The sequence below is a fragment of the Mirounga angustirostris genome, unplaced genomic scaffold (genome assembly GCF_029215605.1).
Source record: "Mirounga angustirostris isolate CCGP_5_RB_7025 unplaced genomic scaffold, mMirAng1.0.hap1 SCAF_11, whole genome shotgun sequence".
Lineage (NCBI taxonomy): Eukaryota > Metazoa > Chordata > Mammalia > Carnivora > Phocidae > Mirounga > Mirounga angustirostris.
The window spans coordinates 40612428-40636083 of NW_026991719.1; the positions used below are offsets into that span (position 1 = coordinate 40612428).

The window sequence follows — 23656 nt, forward strand, 5'->3', positions numbered from 1 at the left end:
GAAATAAAGAGTAGAAATGTTTAAAAATCATCCATAACAAAAAAAATCATCCATAACATACTATATCTTGAATAGTCTTTTTAGGAATAATCTTTCATTTATTTCATCTATCATCCGATTAACTAGGTTCGAATCACAGTTCTGTTACTTGATAGTTATGTGACCTTGAGTAAGTTTCTTTACCACTCTGTGCCTTCATTTTCTCACCTGTAAAATGAGGGTAATAATAGTACCTACCTCATGAGAGGGTTAAATGTGCTATACATGTAAAGCGCATAAAACTGCCTGGCACACAGTAGGGCTCCATAAATGTGGTCTATCACCATTGTGCTATACTGTATATATTTGTATCATGCTTTTCAAAATTATTACATAAGCTTTTCCCCATTTTATTATTTGTTATGTTTAATGAACTATGCTATTTCATCATGCGATGAATGTACCCTAGTTTACCTACTTGACCATTCTCTTCTCATTGGACAAACAAATTAGGCACTGCAGACTACCCATCTGGAAAAATCTTGTGTACGTGAAAACTTGTTAGAGCAAACGCCTTGAATTAGAGTGATGATTCAAACAAAAATCAGCATGCTGTGTTGCATTTTGTACAGAAAAATACTAGAATAGAAAAATATTGTTTTAATCTCAGAAGTTCATTTTAAACTCTAAATGAAATTTTATTTTCCACAGATGGTCGGTAAAGGCTTTTTCCTAGTTCAGACAAAGGAAGTGTCAATGAAAGCCGAGGATGCTCAAAGGGTTTTTGGGGAAAAAGCACCTGACTTCCTTCCTCTTCTGAACAAAGGTACGTTCTGGATGATTGGTGTACTTGTGTGCTTATCCACTTGACATGTGATTAGATCTGCTCTTGCCTTTAGCATTTCTCTTACATTGCCTTCTCCTTCTTGTTTGTTTTATCGTTTTTCTATTACTGTTCAAAAATGTCAAAATTTTACATCATTCAAAAATTCCTATGTAACTAACTAGGCATTAGGTTTTCTTTCCTCTTTTGTCATCTTAGTACTTGAAAGTCATACTCTATTATTATATATTTTGTTATTTTAATTATTATTTTATTGTTGTTATATTATTGTACTACAGTGAGTGACTGTTTCATTCTCCCTGCCCAGAGTTACAAAGCACTTCATAAGGATTCTTTCTGCCTTCAGTGGGCTTTGACCATACTGGAAAGGAAATAAGAAATACAAATAAAATGGTATACTATTTTATGTATTTAATGTGATTGATTAACTTCTCATGCATAACTAGAATTGTTTTCCCCAGTGGGCAAATGCCACCAACAAATTTCAGATACTGGAAATACGTCTGCAAACAGAGAAACTGGAATTCATATGCCCTCCAGAAGGGTTATGTCTGTCTGTATGTATTTGAAGGCATACTGATTCTAGAGGACAGAGTTCTGTTTATCTGTCAGAGCAGGGACATTGTTTGCTCAAGGCTCATCAGGCTTTTCTTTACTGGCCTGAGCAAATATGTATAGTAATATGCAATGCTGATTGAGTATACCCTAAAAAGATGGTACATCTGCATTTACATGCTTTTTATGTGTAAATTATAATAACTGCAAAACCTGTATGAAAATGTTGGAGGAGGGGCGCCTGGGTGGCTCAGGTGGTTAAGTGTCGGACTCTTGATTTTGGCTTAGGTCATGATCTCAGGGTTGTGAGATTGAGCCCTGCGTCCAGCTCCGTGCTCAGCAGGGAGTCTGCTTGAGATTCTCTCCCTCTCCCTCTGCTCCCCCATGCTCTTTCTCTCTAAAATAAATATATAAATCTTAAAAAAAAAAGAAAATGTTGGAGGATTGTTGGGATCATTTTAATAACTAATGCTGGGTATGACTCAGCCATTAATACAGTATTTCATATACCTTTGTGGTTATTGTAGCAGTATGAAGGATTTGTTCTAACCCAGTGTGTGAATCTACTCTAGAATATATATTGGAAATTATGATTGGCTCCTTTTTTTTAATTGAAGTATAATTAACATACAGTGTTATATTAGTTTCAGGTATACAGTATAATGATTCAACAATTCTGTACATTTCTCAGTGCTCATCAAGATAAGTGTACTCTTAGTCTCTTATCTATTTCATCCCCTCTCCCCACCCACCTCCCCTCTGGCAACCACCAGTTTTCTGTATTTAAGAGTCTGGCTTTTTGTCTTTTTTTTCTTTGTTTTGTTTCTTAAATGCCACATATGAGTGAAATCATATGGTAGTTGTCTCTCTCTGGCTGACTTACTTCACTTAATATTATACCCTCTAGTTTCATCCATGTTGCAAATGGTAAGATTTCGTTCTTTTTTATGGCTGAGTCATATTCCATTTTATATATATACCACACCTTCTTTATCCATTCATCTATGGATGGACATGGCTTGCTTCCATAACTTGGCTATTGTAAATAATGTTGCAGTGCACATAGGGTGCATGTATCTTTTCAAATTAGTGATTTCACTATGGTATTTGTCTTTCTCTGACTTATTTCACTTAGCATTATATTCTTTAACTCCATCCATGTTGTTGTAAATGGCAAGATTTCATTCTTTTCAATGGCTGAATAATATTCCATTTTATACACACACACACATGCACGCATGCACACACCACATCTTATTTATTCATCTATTGATGGACACTTGGACTGCTTCTATAAATTGCCTATTGTAAATAATGCTGCTGTAAACATACAAGTGCATGTATCCCTTTGAATTAGTGTTTTGTATTTTTCAGGTAAATATCCAGTACTGCAATTACTGGATTGTAGGGTAGTTGTACTTTTAACATTCTGAGGAACCTCCATACGGTCTTTGACAGTGGCTGCAACAATTTGCTTTCCCATCAACAGTGCATGAGGGTTCCTTTTTCTCCACATCCTAACCAGCACTTTGTTATTTCTTATATTTTCGATGTTAGCCATTCTGACAGGTATAAAATGATATCTCATTATGGTTTTTTAATTTGCATTTCCCTGATGATGAGTGATGTTGAGCATCTTTTCATGTGTCTGTTGGCCATCTGTATGTCTTCTTTGGGAAAATGTTCAGGTCCTCTGCCTATTTTTAATTGGATTATTTGGTTTTTTGCTCTTGAGTTGCATAAGAGCTTTATATATTTTGGATATTAACCCCTTATCAGATATTCATTTGCAGTATCTTCTCCCATTCAGTAGGTTGCCTTTTTCTTTGTTGCTTTTGTTTTTTTCTTGCCTGAGGAAACATGCCTAGAAAAATGTTTCTGTGGCCAATGTCAAAGAAATTATAGCCTGTGTCTTCTACTAGTTTTATGGTTTCAGGTCTCACATTTAGATCTTTCATCCATTTTGAATTTATTTTTGTGTATGGTGTAAGAAAGTGGTCCAGTTTCATTCTTTCTCATATAGCTGACCAGTTTTCCCAACACCAGTTGAAGGGACTGTCTTTTCCCCATTGTATATTCTTGCTTTCTTTGTCATAGATTAGTGGACTATTTAAGTGTGGGTTTATTTCTGGACTGTATTCTGTTTCATTGATCTATGTGTCTCTTTTTGTGCCAGTAACATACTGTTTTGATTAGCTATAGCTTTCAAATCGGAGATTGAGATACCTCCAGCTTTATTCTTCTTTTTCAAGATTGCTTTGTCTACTCAGGATCTTTTGTGGTTTCATACAAATTTTAAGATTATTTGTTCTAGTTCTGTGAAAAATGTTGTTAGTATTTTGATAGGGATTACATTAAATCTGTAGGTTGCTTTGAGTAGTATGGACATTTTAACAATATTGGTTCTTCCAATCCATGAGCATGGACTATCTTTCCATTTGTTTGTTTTGTCTTCAATTTCTTTCATCAGTGTTTTATAGTGGCTCCTTTGATGTAGCTGTTTTGACATGGGAGCATTCTGGTGGAACCTTGAAAACAAGCCTTTAAACTCCCAACAGGTTTCAGAAATTGAGTCAAGTAATAAGTGTAATGGACATCCTAATGTGTGAGATTAGGGATGAAGTAAGTATACGAGTAGGTCTAAATTAATGATTTATGTGCTCATGCAGTGTTAGTGGAGTGGTTTCATAGAAATGCTCCAACCCCAAATAGAATATCTGTGTTTAAGTAACACAACATTCCACATGGAGGAAGTAAAAGTAGAACTAAAAAAAAGTAGGGGCGCCTGGGTGGCTCCGTCGGTTAAGCGTCTGCCTTCGGCTCAGGTCATGATCCCAGGGTCCTGCTCAGCGGGGAGCCTGTTTCTCCCTCAGCCTGCCACTCTGCCTACTTGGGCGCGCGCTCTCTCTGTCTCTGTCTCTGTCTCTCTCTCTCTCTCAATCTTTATCAAATAAATAAAATTTTTAAAAAAATTTTAAAAAGTAGAACTAAAACCAATGGGCAGATGTTACAGGAATTTCAGCAAATAAACATCATATAATTAACTTTTTAAAACCAGAGATATCCATAGGAAGTACTCAAAGACTAAGGAGGTCATGCCAAAAGGTCATAAGAGCAGGCTTAAATCCGTTTCTACTGGCCAAATTTGGGATAATTTAGGCATCACAAAGAATAATGAAGGGAATTGATTTAACAATAGAAATCCATGCATCCATAGTGATAATAAAAAGGGGGGGAGGAAGAAATAAAGGAAAGCTCTTTGCTCTTTATAGAATACTGTGAGCTAATAAATGCAGAAGGAATGATAGACTTTGGAAATCACCATCTTCCAATCCCCAGGGTAATAATTAATTCAGATAAAGATTATCAGTGGAGCTAAAACTACTGGGGTAAAAGTTGCTAAGAAGGTTGCTAGGATATTTGTACATTCTCATTCAAAGGGGAAATGTACCTTTACAGCAGAGATTTGGTGATCATTCTCATCAAACTTAGCATCACTGAAGGCAGGGCAGCCTGACATTGTGTTCCTCCTGATGCGACACAGTAAGAAATACACAACATCACCTATGAAGAGTTCTTCCCCAAAATACTTAATTTGAATCTAATCAAGCTAAGACTTCACTTCTAGCTTATCAGAAAGAAAGGAAATTTTAGGGGCATGTTGAATGACACTATGAGGAAATGATGACTCAGATCCAAAAAAGAAGACATTCCACGAGACAGCTGGCTAGGACTCTTCAGACAGTGTCCTGGAAAACAAACATAAATGATGGGGGACTATTGTGGATTAAAAGAAACATAACAACTAAGTACAATGAATGAACCTTCATTGGATTGGGATGCAGTGAACTGTAAAGCTGTAAGATACTTGGGGGGAAAATTTGGGAAGTTTGGAGATGATGTTATGGAATTACTGTTAGTATCCTTAGGTATGATAATGGTATTGTGGTTATGTAGGAAATTCATGCTGAAGTGTCATGATGTCAGCTACTTTCAAATGGCTCAGCAAAACAAAAACAAAAAGCGTTATGTAGTGTGGGATAAAGCAAATGGGATCAAATGTTAACATTTGATAGGTGTGGGTGAAGGGCAGATGGATGTTTATGTTAGTCTTTCGACTTTTCTATGTCTGAAATTTTTCTTTTTTTTCAAAATAAAAAATAGGGGAAAATTTTTTAGCTGCTCAATATTGCATTGACTGATATGGAATAGTGAGCAGGCTATCACAGGAAATATTCTAGCAGGACTTGGGTCGGTTGGATCCTTATCTAAAAATGGCCATCAGTCATTTTTTTTTTTTAAGATTTTATTTATTCATTTGAGAGAGAGAGACTGAAAGAGAGAGAGAGAGCACATGAGAGGGGGAGGGTCAGAGGGAGAAGCAGGCTCCCTGCTGAGCAGGGAGCCCGATACGGGACTCAATCCAGGGACTCCAGGATCATGACCTGAGCCGAAGGCAGTTGCCTAACCAACTGAGCCACCCAGGCGCCCGCCATCAGTCATTCTAAGGAGGGTTTCTCAACCTCAGCACTATTGAGATTTTAGGACAGATAATTGTGGTGGGGTGGGGGGCTGTCCTGTGCATTATAGGATGTTTAGCAGCATCCCTAGCTTTTAGCCCCCAGATGCCAGTAGCAAACACCCCCAGTTGTGGCAACCAAAAATGTTTCTAGATATTACCAAACGCCCCTTGGGGGGCAAAATTGCTCCCAGTTTCAAACCACTGTTCTGAGCCAAGGGTGAACTTTTTCTTTTGAAAATTCACTTTTATTCAAATACTTTGCACCTCAGACTCTCTAAATTTTCCTCTTCGGTTAAAGCAGTCACAGTTATTTACTTTGAATTGATAAAGCTTTTGGTCTGCTTAGTGAGAGAATTCATTGTGTTTTCCATCTTGAGAATCTTCTAAACCTGACTAATCCTCAGAACCATCTAGGGTGCTTTTAAAAATATAAATTTCCACCTCCCACCCCAGAAAGACTGATTAAAAAATTTCTGAGGTATACCCTTGGAATCTGCTTTTTATTTTTTTTATTTTTTAAAAGATTTTATTTATTTATTTATTTATTAGAGAGAGAGAGAGAGAGAGCGCACAAGCAGAGGGAGCATCAGGCAGAGGGAGAGGGATAAGCAGACTCCCTGCTGAGCAGGGAGCCCGATGTGGGGCTCGATCCCAGGACCCTGGGATCATGACCTGAGCCAAAGGCAGACATTTAACCGACTGAGCCACCCAGGCACCCCTGGAATCTGCTTTTTTTTTTTTTTCTGATGTGTTTTTTTTTATGTTATGTTAATCACCATACATTACATCATTAGTTTTTGATGGAATCTGCTTTTTAAAAAGTTCCACAGATGGTTCTGATGATTAATCAGACTTGGGTTCCTTTGTCTTAGAGGGTCATTCATTCATTCAATAAACATACATAAAGTCTGAGAGATGGCGGAAGAGTCCAATGATAGAGGGCCTTGTAGGCCATTGTAGAGACTTTGGCTTCTAGTCTGAGATGAGAAGCTACTAGATATTTTTTTGAAGTATAGTTCACATATACGTATTAGTTTCAGATGTATAACAATGATTTAGTATTTATGCGTATTGTGAAATTATCAGCACAATAAATCTAGTTAACATCTGTCACCATATGTAGTTACAAAATTCTTTTTCTTATGATAAGGACTTTTACAGTCTACTCTCTTAGCAACTTTCAAATATGTGCTACAGTATTATTAACTATAGTTACCATGCTGTGCATTATATCCCCATGACTTATGTGTTTTATAAGTGGAAGCTTGTACCTTTTGACCCCCTTCACTCATTTTGCCCACCCCTCACCCTACCCTCTCTGGCAACTACCACTCTGTTCTCTATAAGGTACTTAAAAGTTTAGGTTCTCTATAAGTTACCTATAAGTTTCTGTTACCTATAAGTTTAGGGTTTTTTGTTTTTGTTTTTTCAGATTCCACATATAAATGAGATCATATGGAATTTATCTTTCTGTGACTTATTTCACCTAGCATTATGCCTTCAAGGTCCATCCATGTTGTTGCAAATGGAAAAGTTTCCTTTTTATGGTTGAGTAATATTCCATTGTCTGTGTGTGTAAATATGCCACATTTTCATTATCCATTCATGGACATCAATGGTTGTTTCCATATCTTGGCTACTGTAAATAATGCTGCAGTGATCATGAGAGTACATAGATCTTTTCAGGTTAGTGTTTTCATTTTCTTCAGATAGATACCCAGAAGTGGAATTGCTGGATCATACTTTAGTTCTATTTTTAATTTCTTGAGGAACTTCCATACTGTTTTCCATACTGGACGCACCAATTTACATTCCTACCCAGAATGCACAAGGTTTCCCTTTTTTCCACATCCTCGCCAACATTTGTTGTTTCTTATCTTTTTGATGATAGCCATTCTTTTTTTTTTTTTTTTAAAGATTTTATTTATTTATTTGACAGAGAGAGACACAGAGCAGGAACACAAGCAGGGGGAATGGGAGAGGGAGAAGCAGGCTTCCTGCTGAGCAGGGAGCCCGATGTGGGGCTAGATCCCAGGACCCTGGGATCATGACCTGAGCCGAAGGCAGACGCTTAACCGACTGAGCCACCCAGGCGCCCCTGATGATAGCCATTCTAACAGGTGTGAGATGATCAATTTCATCATGGTTTTGATTTTCATTTCCCTGATGATTAGTGATGTTGAGTACCTTTTCATATACCTGTTGTCTATCTGTATGTCTTCTTTGGAAAAATGTCTGTTCATATCTTCTACCCATTTATCTTAAGTGGGCTCCATGGAGCCCAACACGGGGCTCAAACTCACGACCATGAGATCAAGACCTGAGCCAAGATCAAGAGTCAGACACTTAACTGACTGAGCCACCCAGACACCCCCTTTGCCCATTTTTTAATCAGATTGTTTGGTGTTTTTTTTTCCTGTTGAGTTATATGAGTTCTTTATATATTTTGAATATTAACCCCTTACCGGATATAAGATTTACAAATATGTTCTCCCATTCAGTTGTGTTTTTTAAAGATTTATTTATTCATTTTAGAAGAGAGAGTGTGCACATGCCAGTGGGAGGAGGGACAGAGGGAGAAAATCTCAAGCAAACTCCCCGCTGAGTGCAGTGCCCAATGCAGGGTTCCATCTCATGACCCATGAGATCATTACCTGAGCCAAAACCAAGAGTTGGATGCCTAACCGACTGAGCCACCCAGGTGCCCCATGTTTTTTTTAAGCTCTAGGCCCAACATGGGGCTTGAACTCATGACCCCAACATCAAGAGTTACATGCTGTATCGACTGAGCCAGCCAGGTGCCCCTCAGTTGTTTTTTTTAAATAAACGTTTTATATTGGAATAATTTTATATTATTATTGGAATAATTTTAGTTTTAGTTTTACAGAAGAATTGCAAAGGTAGTACAGAGAACCTCCATATACCCTTTATCCAGCATCCCCTAATGTTAGTATATGATACATTTATCAAAACTAAGAAATTTACACTGGTAAAATACTATTAACTTAAACTATAGTCTTTATTCAGATTTTACGTTTTTCCAGTTATGTCCTTTTCCTGTTCCAGAATTCAATTTAAAATCCCACATTGCATTCAGTTGTCATGTCTCTTTAGTCTCCTCTAATCTGTGATACTTTCTTAGTCTTTCCTTGTTTTTCATGACCTTGAAATACTTTCACAGTACTGATAAGTTGTTTTGTAGAATGTACCTCAATTTGGGTTTCTCTGATTAGATTGAGGTTTTGGGGGAAGAGGTGAAATGCCCCCCCTCATCACATCACATCCGGGGGTACAGGATATCAACATGACTTATCACTGGGGCATTGACCTTAGTGGCTTGGTTCAGGTGTTATCTGCCAGGTTTCCCAAACACTATAAAGTTCCTGCTTTTTCCTTCTCATACTTCGTTCTTTGGAAGTTGAGTCACTAAGACCAGCTTACACTCAAGGCAAGGAGAATTAAGCTACACCTCCTGGAGAGGGTAGTATCTGTTCACATTATTTGGAATTCTTCTGTTAAGAAATATTTTGCCCTTCTCCCCTGTTTACTTACTCAATCATTTCTATCAGTAGAGACTCATGAATATGCATTTTATTCTTTGGGTTATAATCCAGTACTATCAAATTGTTCCAGTTTTAGCCATTGAAAATTCTTTTAGGTTGGTTCCTCTGTCATTTTGACATGCCTTTTATTTCTTTCTTTCTTTCTTTTTTTTTTTTTTGGCATTGTTATGCTGGATAGGATTTCCACTATCGTGTTGTAGAGCATAGTGAGGAGAGGACATTATTGCACTGTTACTGATTTCAGAATTCAATCTCACCATAAAGTGTTCAGTCTCACTGTAAAGAATGATGTTGGTTATAGGATTCTCATATATACCTTTTATCAGGCTAAGGAAGTTTCATTCTGTCCCTAGTTGAGTTTTTATTATGCATGGGTGCTGAATTTTGTTGAATGTTTTTTTCTGAATTTATTGAGATAATATGTTTTTTTAATCTGGTGAATGACTTGTTAATTTTGAATGTTGAACCAGCCTTGTATTCCTGAGATGAACCCCTTGATCATAATATATTACCTCTTTAATATGTTGCCAAATTCAATTTGCCAATATTCTATTGAAGATTTTTGCATCTTTGTTCATGAGGGACATTGGTCTATAGTTTTCTCATCATATCTTTGTCTGGCTTTGATATTAGGGTAATGCTGGCCTCATAAAATGAGTTGGGATGTATCCTTTCTCTTCTATGATCTTGAATAAATTTTAGAGAATGGGTATCATTTCTTCTTTAAATGTGTGGTAGAATTCACCAATGAAACCATCTGGGCCTGGAGATTTGGGGAGATTTTTAGCTGTATGTTTAATTTACTTATTAAATTATTTACTTACAGGGCACTTACGGCTTTCTTTTTGAATGAATTTTGATAGTTTTTTTTTTAAGATTTTATTTATTTATTTGACAGAGAGAGATACAGCAAGAGAGGGAACACAAGCAGGGGGAGTGGGAGAGGGAGAAGCAGGCTTCCCGCTGAGCAGGGAGCCCAACGCGGGGCTCGATCCCAGGACCCTGGGATCATGACCTGAGCCGAAGGCAGACACTTAACGACTGAGCCACCCAGGCGCCCCGAATTTTGATAGTTTTTGTCTTTTAGGAAATGGTTTCATTTCATTTAAGTTACCAAATTTATGGACATAGAGTTGTTTATAGTATTTCTTTATTCCTACTAACATCTGTGGGATCAGTAGTGATGTCCCACTAATATTCCTGCTATTGGTAATTTGAGTCCTCTCCCTCTCCTATCAGCTTGGATAAAGGTTTATTGTTTTATTGATAATTTCAAAGAAGCACCTCTTTGTTTCATTGATTTTCTCTATTGTTTTTCTCTTTTCAATTTTATTATTTTCTGCTGAACTAATTATTATTCCTTCCTTTACTTGTTTTACGTTTGATTTGCTTTTCTTTCTCTAGTTTCTTTAGATTTAAGATTAGGTTACTGATTTTAGGTATTTCTTCTTTTCTAATACAGTTGCTTTTCATCATTTACAGTAGTTATATTCTGTAAAGTCACTGTGAACACTGAATTAATGAGTACTGAGCTCCTGCTCCTAGGAGAAATATGGGGTTAAGTTCCTGCAAGTCTCTGGTCATAACATTTTTGTCAATCAATCCATACATAATCTTTTGTATGTTTGTTTCTGTTTATTTATTTTCTTTTTTTTTTTAAAGATTCTATTTATTTACTTATTTTAGAGAGAGCCCACACGCACGAGCTGCGGGGGTTGGGGGGACGGGAGGAGCAGGGGGGAAAGGAAAGAGAAGGGGAAGGTATCTCAGGTTGACTCCGCACTGAGCACAGAGCCTGATTCGGGTCTATGACCTGAGCCAAAACCAAGAGTCGGATGCTTAACCGACTGAACCACCCAGGCATGCCTGTTTGTTTCTGTTTAAAGACATCTTATTCAGTATATATTATTGATTCATTAACATTGAACTCAGAGCCAACAGCACTATAATTCTTGCCTAAATGAAGCTTATCTAACAGGTATTTTCTCTGAAAGGCGTATCACAGCCTTCCTAAACTTAGGAACATTAGACAGCATTTTTGCACTATGTTTGGGGGGCCATTTTAAACAGCAAAACCACTAACAAAACCCACAAAATGTGGAAAATGTGGCACTAAAACTGAAAAGGATGCTTGTTTACAGTATGAGGGCTGAAACAAGAAGGCAGAGGATCACTTTGTTCAACTTCACCTAGGAATGTGTATGTCAGGCAACTCAAATTTTTGCTGTTCTGTGTTTCTCTGTGAATGACCATGAAAAGACCACGTACTCATTTTGGGGTTACAGATAAATTTTACCAAGTTGGCACATTTGCAGATAAGGAATCTGTGAATAATGAGGATCAACTGTATATGTATTCAATGTTAAAAATTTTCCTTTAAGCACTGCTTTAACTGCATCCTACATATTTTGACATGTATTTTTATTTAATTCAGGCTTTGGCAAAATATGGTTCACTGTATGTTTTATAAGTGAAGTTTTATTGGATCTTTTATCTATCATGTTTTGCTGTTTGTACTACAACAGCATAGTTGATTAGTTGTGATAGACACCATATGGCCCACAAAGCCTAAAATATTTCCTATCTGGCCCTTTACAGAAAATGTGTGTTGACCCCTGATGTCGTTCAGAATATTTTTTAGTTTCCCTTGAGATTTTTTACTTGATTCATTGATTTAGATGTATACTGTTTAATTTCCAAACATTTGGACATTGTCCAGATGTATTTCTGTTATTTCTAAATTAAAGCTGTTATGGCCCCAAAACACACATTGTATGATTTCTATTTTCTTTAATTAGATATAGCCCATGTTGGTGAATATTTTATTTGCATGCAAGAAGAATGTATAATCTGTTTTTTTGTTTTTGTTGTTTGGTGGAATATTCTGTAAATGTCCCCTAGGTCAATTTGATTCATAGTGCTAGTCAGTTCACCTATGTCTTTACTGATTTTCTGCCTACTTCTGTGAATTAATGAAAGAAGAGTGTTGAAGTTTCCAACGTTAACTGGATTTGTCTGTTTCTCTTGTCAGATCCTATTAGATTTTGTCTTGTAAACTGTCAAACTCTGTTGTTAGATGCATACACATTTAGGATTGTTACGTCTTCTTAGAGAATCCTTTTTCATTATGTAATGTCCCTCTTGGTCTCTGATAATCTTCCTTGTTCTGAAATCTACTTTGTCTAAAATATAGCTACTCCAGCTTTCATTTGGTTCTTTAGTGTCTCATCATATATCCTTATCCCCGTTCTTTTAATTTATTGATGTCTGTATATCTAAAGTGGTTTTTAGGGGTGCTTGGGTGGCTCAGCTGGTTAAGCCTCTAAGTCTTGATTTCAGCTCAGGTTGTGATCTGAGGGTCATGATATTGATCCCCACGTCAGGCTCCATGCTCGGTGTAGAGCCTGCTTAAGATTCTCTCTGTCTCCCTCTACTCCTACTCCTCCTCCTCTCTCTCTGTCTTGCGCGTACACACACACACACACACACACACACACACAGTTTTTTTAATTTAAAAAACTCTCCATTAAAAAAAATTTTAATTTTAAAGTGAGTTTTCGTAGATAGCATATACTTGGTTCTTCCTTTTCAATTCAGTCTGACAATCTCTGTCTTTTAACAGTTGTGTTTAGACCATTCACATTAAAAGAGATGGATATACTTGGACCAACATCTGCCATCTTTTTTTAATTTAAATTTTAGTTAACATACAGTGCAATATTGGTTTCTGGGGTAGAAATCAATGATTCATCACTTATATGCAATACCCAGTGCTCATCACAACAAGTGCCCTCTTTAATACCCCATCACCCATCTAGCTCATCCCCCACCCACCTCTCTCCGTCAGCCCTCAGTTTTTCTCTATTGTTAAGAGTCTTTTATGGTTTGTTTCCCTCTCTCCTTTTTCCCCCCTTCCTGTATGTTCATCTGTTTTCTTTTTTTTTTTTAAGATTTTATTTATTTGACAGAAAGGGACACAGCGAGAGAGGTAACACAAGCAGGGGGAGTGGGAGAGGGAGAAGCAGGCTTCCTGCTGAGCAGGGCGCCTGATGTGGGGCTCAATCCCAGGACCCTGGGATCATGACCTGAGCCGAAGGCAGACGCTTAATGAATGAGCCACCCAGGCACCCCTATTCATCTGTTTTCTTTCTTAAACTCCACATGAGTGAGATCATATGGTATTTGTCTTTCTCTGACTGACTTACTTCACTTAGCAAAATACACTCTAGCTCCATCCACATCATTGCACATGGCAAGATTTCATTTTTGATGGCTGAGTAATATTCCATTGTATACATATACCACATCTTCTTTATCCATTCATCAGTCGTTGGACATTTGGGCTCTCTCCATAGTTTGGCTATTATTGATAATGCTACTATAAACATCAGAGTGTATGTATCCCTTCAAATCTGTATTTTTGTATCCTTTGGGTAAATACCTAGTAGTGCAAATGCTGGATCATAGGGTAATTCTATTCTTAACATTTTAAGGAACCTCCATACTGTTTTCCAGAGTGGCTGCACCAGTTTGCATTCCCAGCAGTGCCAGAGGGTTCCCCTTTCTCTGCATCCCCACTAGTACCTGTTGTTTCTCGTGTGAGGTGGTATCTCATCATGGTTTTCATTTGTATTTCCCTGATGATTAGTGATGTTGAGCTTCTTTTCATGTGTCTATTAGCCATCTGGATGTCTTCTTTGGAGAAGTGTCTATTCATGTCTTCTGCCCATTTCTTAACTGGACTATTTGGTTTTTGGGTGTTGAGTTTGAGAAGTTCTTTATAGATTTTGGTTACCAACCCTTTATCAGATATGTTGTTTGCAGATATCTTCTCCCATTCCACAGGCTGCCATTTAGTTTGTTGATTGTTTCCTTCACTGTGCAGAAGCTTTTTATCTTGAAGTCCCAATAGTTCATTTTTGCTTTTGTTTCCCTTGCCTCTGGTAACATGTCTAGTAAGAAGTTGCTATGGCCAAGGTCAAAGAGGTTTCTACCTGTGTTTTCCTCTAGGATTTTGATGGTTTCCTGTCTTACATTTAGGTCTTTCATCTGTTTTGAATTTATTTTTGTGTATGGTGTAAGAAAGTGGTCCAGTTTCATTCTTTTGCATGTTGCTGTCCAGTTTTCCCAGCACCATTTGTTGAACAGACTGTCTTTTTTCCATTGGATGTTCTTTCCTACTTTGTCAAAGATTAGTTGACCGTATAGTTATGGGCCCATTTCTGGGTTCTCTGTTCTGCTCCATTGATTCATGTGTCTGTTTTTGTGCCAGTGTCTTACTGTCGTGATGACTACAGCTTTGTGATATAGCTTGAAATCCGGAATTGTGATGTCTCCAGTTTTGTTTTTCTTTTTCAGAATCGCTTTGGCTATTTGGGGCTTTTGTGGTTCTATACAAATTTTAGGAATGTTTGTTCTAGCTCTGTGAAAAATGCTGGTGGGATTTTGATAGGGAATGCATTAAATGTGTAGATTGCTTTGGGTAGTACAGACATTTTAACAATGTTTGTTCTTCTAGTCCATGAGCATGGAACGCTTTGCCATTTCTTTATATCTTCTTCAGTTTCCTTCGTAAGTGTTTATAGTTTTCAGAGTACAGATCTTTTGCTTTTAGTCAGGTCTCTTCCCAGGTATCTTAATTGTTTTTGATGCAATAGCAAATGGGATCAATTCCTTGATTTCTTTTTCTGCTGCTTCATTATTGGTGTATAGAAATGCAACAGATTTCTTTTTTTTAACAGAATATTGCCAAATATTTTAATATATAAAAATAATTCTACACCATGAACAGGTGGGAGTTGGTCCAGGCATGCAAGCCTGGTTCCCAGCATAGTAAAAACAATCTTGAAAGACAAAATTGGGGGACTTATACCTTCCAATTTTAAAATGTACTATAAAGCTACAGTAATTAAGAGAGTGTGGTATTGACATAAGGATAGACATATTGATCAATGGAACAGAATTGAGTGTTCAGAAATCTTTTTACTTATGGTAAATTGATTTTTTACAAGGCTGTTAAGGCAATTCAGTGAGGGAAGGATTGTCTTTTCTACAAATGGTACTAGGTCATTTGGATAGCCAAATGTAAAAAGGTGGATTTAGACCCTTCATACATACACAAATAATTAATTCAAAATGGATAATAGGTCTAACTGTAAGAGTTAAAATTGACCTCTACCTCTGAAACCAAATACATTCTATGTTAATTGAATTTAAATAAACATATAAATAAATAAAAAAGAAATGCAACAGATTTTTGCACACTGATTTTTCTATCCTTCAGCTTTTCTAAATTCATGTATTAGTTCTAGCAATTTCCTGGTGGAATCTTGGGTTTTTTATAGAGTATCATGTCATCTGCAAATAGTCAAAGTTTGACTTCTTCCTTGCCGATTTGGATGCCTCTCATTTCTTTTTGTTGTCTGATTGCTGAGGCTAAGACTTCCAGTACTATGTTAAATAGTAATGGTAGAGTGAACATCCTTGTCTTGTTCCTGATGCAGGGGAGACTCTTAGTTTTTCCCTATTGAGGATGATGTTAGCTGTGGGTCTTTCGTATATGACCTTTATGATTTTGAGGTATGTTCCATCTATCCCTACTTTGTTGAGGGACTTTATCAAGAAAGGATGGTGTATTTTGTCAAATGCTTTTTCTGCATCTACTGACAGGATCATACGGTTCTTATCCTTTCTTTTATTAATTTTGTGTATCATGTTGATTGATTTGTGAATGTTGAACCACCCTGCAGACCTGGAATAAATCCCACTTGATCATGGTGAATGATTCTTTTAATGTACTAGCAAATCTAGTATTTTATTGAAAATTCTCACATCCATGTTCATCAGGGATATTGGCCTGTAATTCTCGTTTTTAATGGGGTCTTTGTCTGGTTTTGGAATCAAGGTAATCTGGCTTCATAGAGTAAGTTTGGAAGTTTTCCTTCCATTTCTATTTTTTGGAACAGTTTGAGAAGAATAGGTATTAGCTCTTCTTTAAATATCTGGCAGAATTCTCCTGGGACGCCATCTGGCCCAGGACTCTTGTTTGTTGGGAGATTTTTGATTACTGCTTCAATTTCTTTGCTGATTTTGGTCTGTCCAAATTTTCTATGTTTTCCTGTTTCAGTTTTGGTAGTTTGTAAATTTCTAGGAATTTGTCCATTTCTTCCAGGTTGTCCAGTTTATTGGCACATAATCTTTCATAGTATTCTCTTATAATTGTTTGTATTTCTGTGGTGTTGCTTGTGATCTCTCCTCTTTCATTCATGATTTTATCTATTTGGGTCCTTTCTGTTTTCTTTTTAATAAGTTTAGCTAGGGGTTTATCAATTTTATTAATTCTTTTTTTTTTTTTAAGATTTTATTTATTTATTTGACAGAGAAAGACACAGCGAGAGAGGGAACACAAACGGGGAGTGGGAGAGGGAGAAGCAGACTCCCTGCCAAGCAGGGAGCCCGATGCGGGACTCGATCCCGGGACTCCAGGATCATGACCTGAGCCGAAGGCAGTCGCTTAACCAACTGAGCCACCCAGGCGCCCAATTTTATTAATTCTTTCAAATAACCAGCTCTTGGTTTCATTAATCCACTCTACTGATTTTTTTGTTACTATATCATTTATTTCTGCTCTAATCTTTATTATTTCCCTTCTAATGCTGGCTTTAGGCTTTATTTGCTATTCCTTTTCTAGCTCCTTTAGGTTTAAGGTTAGGTTGTGCATTTGAGACTTTTCTTGTTTCTTGAGGTAGGCATGTATTACAATATACTTCCCTCTTAGGACTGCCTTGCTGCATCCCAAGGGTTTTGGTCTATTGTGTTTTCATTTTCATTTGCTTCCATGTATTTTTTTAATTTCTTCTTTAATTTTCTGGTTAACCCATTCATTCTTTAGTAGGATATTCTTTAACTTCCATGTATTTGAGGTTTTTCCAAATTTTTTTTGTGATTGACTTCAAGTTTCATAGCATTGTGGTCTTAAAATATGCATGGTATGATCTCGATCTTTTTGTACTTTTTTTTTTTGAGAGAGAGAGAGCGCGCGTGCTCGCATGAGCAGGGGAGGGGACAGAGGGAGAGAGAGAATCTTAAGCAGGCTCCATGCTCATTGTGGAGCCTGATGCGGGGCTCGATCTCATGACTCTGAGATCATGACTTGAGCTGAAATCAAGAGTCAGATGTTTAACCGACTGGTGCCCCTTTTTGTACTTGTTGAGGGCTGATTTGTGACCCAGTAGGTGATCTATTCAGGAGAATGTTCCATGTGCACTCGAAAATAATGTTTATTCTGCTGCTTTAGGATGAAATGTTCTGAATGTGTCTGTTAAGTCCGGGTCCAGTGTGTCATTCAAAGCCATTGTTTCCTTGTTGATTTCCTGCTTAGATGATCTGTCCGTTGCTGTACGTAGGCTATTAAAGTCCCCTACTATTATTGTATTATTATCAAGGAGTTTATGTTTATTATTAATTGATTTATATATTTGGGTGCCCTCAAGTTGGGGGTATAAATATTTACAATTGTTAGATCTTCTTGATTAGACCCCTTAATTATGGTATAATGCCTTTCTTCATATCTTGTTACTATCTTTGTTTTAAAATCTAGTTTGATATAAGTATGGCTACTCCAGCTTTCTTTTGACGTCCATTAGCATGATAGATGGTTCTCCATCTCCTCACTTTCCATCTGCAGGTGTCTTTGGGTCTAAAGTGAGTCTCTTGTAGGCAGCATATAGATGGATCTTGTTTTTCTATCTATTCTGATGCCCTGTGTCTTTTGATTGGACCATTTAGTCCATTTGCATTCAGAGTGATTATGGAAAGATATGAATTTAGTGTCATTGTGTTACCTGTAGAGTTGATGTTTCTGGTGTTGTTCTCTGGTCCTAGTCTTTGTTGCTTTGGGGTTTTTTCCCTCCACTCAAAGAGTCCCCCTATAAAATCTATCACAGGGTTGGTTTGGTGGTCATGAACTCCTTTAGTTTTTGTTTGGGAAGCTTTATCTCTCCTATTCTGAATGACAGCCTTGCTGGATAAAGAATTCTTGGCTGCATATTTTTTTTTTACCATTCAGCATGTTGAATATTTCCTGCTACTCTCTTCTGGCCTGCTAAGTTTCTATAGACAGGTCTGCTGTGAACCTGATCTGTCTTCCCTTGTAGGTTAAGGGGTTTTTTCCCTTGCTTGCTATTTTCAGGATTCTTTCTTTGTGTATTTTGTGAATTTGATTATGATATGCCTTGACAAACATCTACCATCTTGCTAGCTGCTTTTTAGTCCATTTGTTCTTTGTTTCTTGTTACCTCTTCTTCTGTTTAATTGGGCATTTTCTATGATTCCATTTAATCTCCTCTATTATTATTTATACTACTTTTTCTAAAACTTATTTAACGGTCACCTTAGGTTTTACAGTATGTATGTTTAAATAATTCAAATACATCTTCTAAGAATAACACTTTACCTGTTGTATATAAGGACTTAATAACATTATATTCTCAAGTCTTCCCTCCCATTCCTGTATCGTTGTTATATATTTTACTATTATATATGCTATAAACACCTAAATACCTTGTTAACTTGTATAGCTTTGTTAATGCTTTAAACTATCTGTTATTTTGGGGGCACCTGGGTGGCTCAGTCAGTTGAGCGTCCAACTCTTGATTTCATTCAGCTCAGGTCATGGTCTAAGGGTTGTGAGATCGAGCCCTGCGTCAGGCTCCATGCTTAGCAGGGAGTCTGCTTGAGATGCTCTCCCTCTCCCTCTGTCCCTCCCCCTACTCCTGCACTCGCTCGCTCTCTCTCTCTCAAAAAAAAAAATAAATCTTTAAAAAAAATAAAATAAATTGTCTGTTATTTTTAAGGGGATAAAGAGGTACAAACTTCCCGTTATAAAATAATTAAGTCACAGGGATGAAAAGCAGTACAGCATAGGGACTATAGTCAATAATATTGTAATAACTTCATAAGGTGATAGATGGTAACTACACTTATTATGGTGAGCATTTTATAATGTATATAATTGTTGAATCACTATTTTGTATACCTGAAACTAATAAAATACTGTATGTCAACTATACTTCAATGAAAATAAAAATCTGAAAAACTCAGTTATTTTTAGAATAATTAAAAATAAAAATATAGGTCATATTTTACTGGAGGTTTTAGAGCAGAAGAATGTCATGGTCCCTTTAAAATGTAAGTCTTACTAAGGGGGAAGCAGAGAGACCACCTGGGAGGCTGTTGCTATAATCTAATTAAGACATAATAGGGGTGCCTGGGTGGCTCAGTCATTAAGCGTCTGCCTTTGGCTCAGGTCATGATCCTAGGGTCCTGGGATCCAGCCCCGCATCAGGCTCCCTGCTCAGTGGGGAATCTGCTTCTCCCTCTCCCACTCCCCCTGCCTGTGTTCCCTCTCTAGCTGTGTCTTTCTCTGTCAAATAAATAAATAAAATCTTTAAAAAAAAAAAAAGACATGCTAGGGACTTATTCTAAGGTCACATTTAATAACATAGAAGGAGGGTATTAGGACTTCCAGGAATCTTTTTTGTTTGCTTCAAAATCTCAGTTTTTCATGACAGCTCAAATATTTAGATTTTTTTTAATTTAAATTCAATTTAGTTAACATATAGTGTATTAGTTTAAGGAGTAGAATTTAGTGATTCATGGGTTGCATGTAATACCCAGTGCTCATTCCATCAAGTGCCCTCCTTAATGCCCATCACCCAGTTACTCCATCCCCCCACCCACCGCCCCTCCAGCAACCCTGTTTGTTCCCTATAGTTAAGAGTCGTTTGGGGCGCCTGGGTGGCTCAGTTGGTTAAGCAACTGCCTTCGGCTCAGGTCATGATCCTGGAGTCCCTGGATCGAGTCCCGCATCGGGCTCCCTGCTCAGCGGGGAGTCTGCTTCTCCCTCTGACCCTCCCCACTCTCATGCTCTCTCTCTCTCAAATAAATAAATAAAATCTTTAAAAAAAAAAAAAGTCATTTATGGTTTGCCTCCCCTCTGTTTTTATCTTATTTTATTTTTCCTTCCCTTCCTCTATGTTCATCTGTTTTGTTTCTTAAATTCCACATATGAGTGAAATCATATGGTGTTTGTCTTTCTCTGACTTATTTCACTTAGCATAGTACCCTCTAGTTACAACCACATCGTAGGAAATGGCAGGATTTCATTCGTTTTGATGGCTGAGTAATATTCCATACCACATCTTACTTATCCATTCATCTCTTGATGGACATCTGGGTTCTTTCTGTATTTTGGCTATTGTGAACATTGATGCTATAAACATTGGGGTGCAGGTGCCCCAAAGCTACTGCAAACTATTTGATAAGATGTTCACACTAAAATACTTTTTAAAAAGTTAACCAGTGATCTTTATTGACCTCATAGTTAAGCTTGAAATAATCACAGTAATTGTAGTCAGCATCATTATACAAGTAGGACTGCTTAAAAAGTGCATTGTCAGCATTGTAGGGTTTTTTTTTTTTTTAATTTAGAATTATCCACAACATGTTAACCAAAACTGATGTACCAGTCTACCTTTTTTGTTGGCGTTTCTTTGTTGGTAGATTATTAGGTCACTTCCTGGAAGTTCATCATATTCTATTTAAAGAATATCAACCAAGTTGGGGCACCTGGCTGGCTCAGTTGGTAGAACATGCAACTCTTGATCTCGGGGTCCTGAGTTTAAGCCCCACATGGAGCATAGAGCTTACTTAAACAAACAAACAAAAAAGACGACTGTCAACCAAGTTACATGCATGGGTAATTCCACCAAAATTGTGTTCCTGAATTCTAGCTTATGTTCTCTTTATAGAATACAGGAACTTTCAGTAATAAATGTTTGACTTTAAACAATGTATCTATTGTATTTCCTTGTAGTGATCCTGAATAAAAGCATGCTCTATTTTACCTTAATTTAAACTTTCCACTCGTAAAAACTGGAAACCCTACTTTTATTATCAACTTTCTCTCTTTTTTTTTAATTCCAGTCTTAGTCTTCTGTCCCTTGTGTATTTTTTTATTTTTTTTTAATTTTATTTTTTTATTTGACAGAGAGAGAAAGAGAGCATAAACAGGGAAGTGGGGGAGGGAGAAGCAGGCTCCCTGCCAAGCAGAGAGCCTGACGTGGGGCTCGATCCTAGGACCCTAGGATCTTGACCTGAGCCGAAGGCAGATGTTTAACTGAGCCACCCAGGCACCCCTCAACTTTTTCTTTTTAATTCAGTATTTATTTGGTTTAATATGCCTTTTAAAACTCTTTTTTGCAAATTTCCAAATGTACTATCACTACTCAAAAGTAGAAAGCACAATGACCTCATGTGTACCTCTCCCCCAGTTTTATCAACTTCCTGCCATACTTCAAAAAGTAATCTATAATCTCCTTTTTGCTGAAATATTTTAATCAAATTTTGATATGTGCTGTTATTCATTCCTAAGTATTTGTGTGTATCTTAAAACCAAATTAAAGACGGATGTTTTCTTAAGTAACCACAATATAATATCACATCTATCATGATTAACAACAATTCCTTAATATCATCTAATACCCAGTCCATATTCACATTTTCCTCAAATCTGAAAACATTCTTTCTGTATTTTCAGTTAATTTGATCCAGATCGAAAATTGGCCCACTCACTGTGTGTAGTTTTGTTACCTTATATCGCTCTTAACCAGAAACAGGTGGTCTGTCATCCCCCGCCCTTTTTGTTACATGCCTTTCTCTTGTAAAAAAACAAAAACAAAAACAAAACACAAAAAACCTGGTCAGTTGTCCTGTAGTATGCATGGGTTTGTTTCATTTGTTCCTCTAGAGTTATTGTAGACCAGAAGTTAGAGCAAAGCCTTCTTAAACTCAGGTTTAGTTACTTTTTTGGTGTTACTATTTCCTATAGTATTAAATGAGAAGGCTTATAATGTTTGTTGAACCTTTAGTTGATTGATCAATAGGTTTAGGTGATCTCGGTCTTAGCTTTTCATCATAGGGTTTCCTGTCAGTCTTCTCTGTGGGATGCTAAAACCATTGATGATTATTGCCTGGATCCAATTATTTTTTTAAAGATTTTATTTATTAAAGAGAGAGAGAGCACACGAGCGGGGGTGGGGGAGAGGCAGAGGGAGAGGGAGAAGCAGGCTCTTCACTGAACAGGGAGCCTGATGCGGGGCTCAATCCTAGGGTCCCAGGATCATGACCTGAGCCGAAGGCAGATGCTTTCCCAGCTGAGCCACCCAGGCGCCCCAGGATCCAATTATTTTATTAGGAGTTGCAAAGTGATCATTTTCTAACCATGTCACTACCTCTGCATATGTTAATGGATGTTAACAGAACTCCTCTTGTATACCAGAGCCGTTTGGTTAACTTGAAATATGCTTCATAACAGAAAAGCAGAATAAATAAAGGGAAAATAATTATCAGTTTTCACAGTAATGAATTGATGCATTAGCAACCTACATTGGCGTCCAGTGAATTTTGTTTCTCTCTTCTAAATATCATTTTGAGCTCATGACTTTTTATATATTCAGTAGGTTTTAATAAATCGCAGTCATTATTCCTTCTGATGTCAGTGTCTCATCTTTGGCCACTGGGAGCCCCTTCAAGCTGGCTCCTGTGTCCTTTTGGTACAACTGTATTGGCCTTTGATAGCCTCCTTGCTTTTTGGCTCAACAAGATATTCCAGGTTAATCTTACCCATTTCTTGCCCCAGACAGAGAATCATGCATTTTTCTGAGAAAATGTTCCGTGGTTATCTTCTTTATATAGCGCCTATCTTGCTCTGTACACTGTGATCCTGAAAAACTCATACTTTGTTCTCTGTATCTCATTGTACAGTTTACTGTTATGTATCATGCCTTTTCTGTATTTGTTGTTTATATTAAATCACAGGCCCTCAGGTCTTTTGGTGCCTAGTGTAGCGTGGTCTTCTCCCTTGTTCTTGTGTCTCGTCATATGGCACATGCCTACATTCACCTTAGTACTTCATTGCTTAGTACTTCTTTTTTTTTTTTTTTTAAAGATTTTATTTATTTATTTGAGACAGAGAGAATGAGAGAGACAGAGAGCACATGAGAGGGGGGAGGGTCAGAGGGAGAAGCAGACTCCCCGCTGAGCAGGGAGCCCGATGCGGGACTCGATCCCGGGACTCCAGGATCATGACCTGAGCTGAAGGCAGTCGCTTAACCAACTGAGCCACCCAGGCGC

The 23656-nt window shown here is 37.3% G+C and overlaps 1 protein-coding gene across 4 annotated transcripts in view; it reads left to right on the forward strand.

The window, feature by feature from the left end:
• Nucleotides 1–23656, forward strand: part of RP2 (RP2 activator of ARL3 GTPase) — a 54501-nt gene that overhangs the window by 25441 nt on the left and 5404 nt on the right. For all 4 annotated transcript variants that reach the window (XM_064573984.1, XM_064573985.1, XM_064573987.1 and 1 more), the window contains one exon: nucleotides 691–805. In XM_064573984.1, the coding sequence (XP_064430054.1) occupies nucleotides 691–805 (115 nt within the window). The remainder of the gene's footprint in view (nucleotides 1–690; nucleotides 806–23656) is intronic.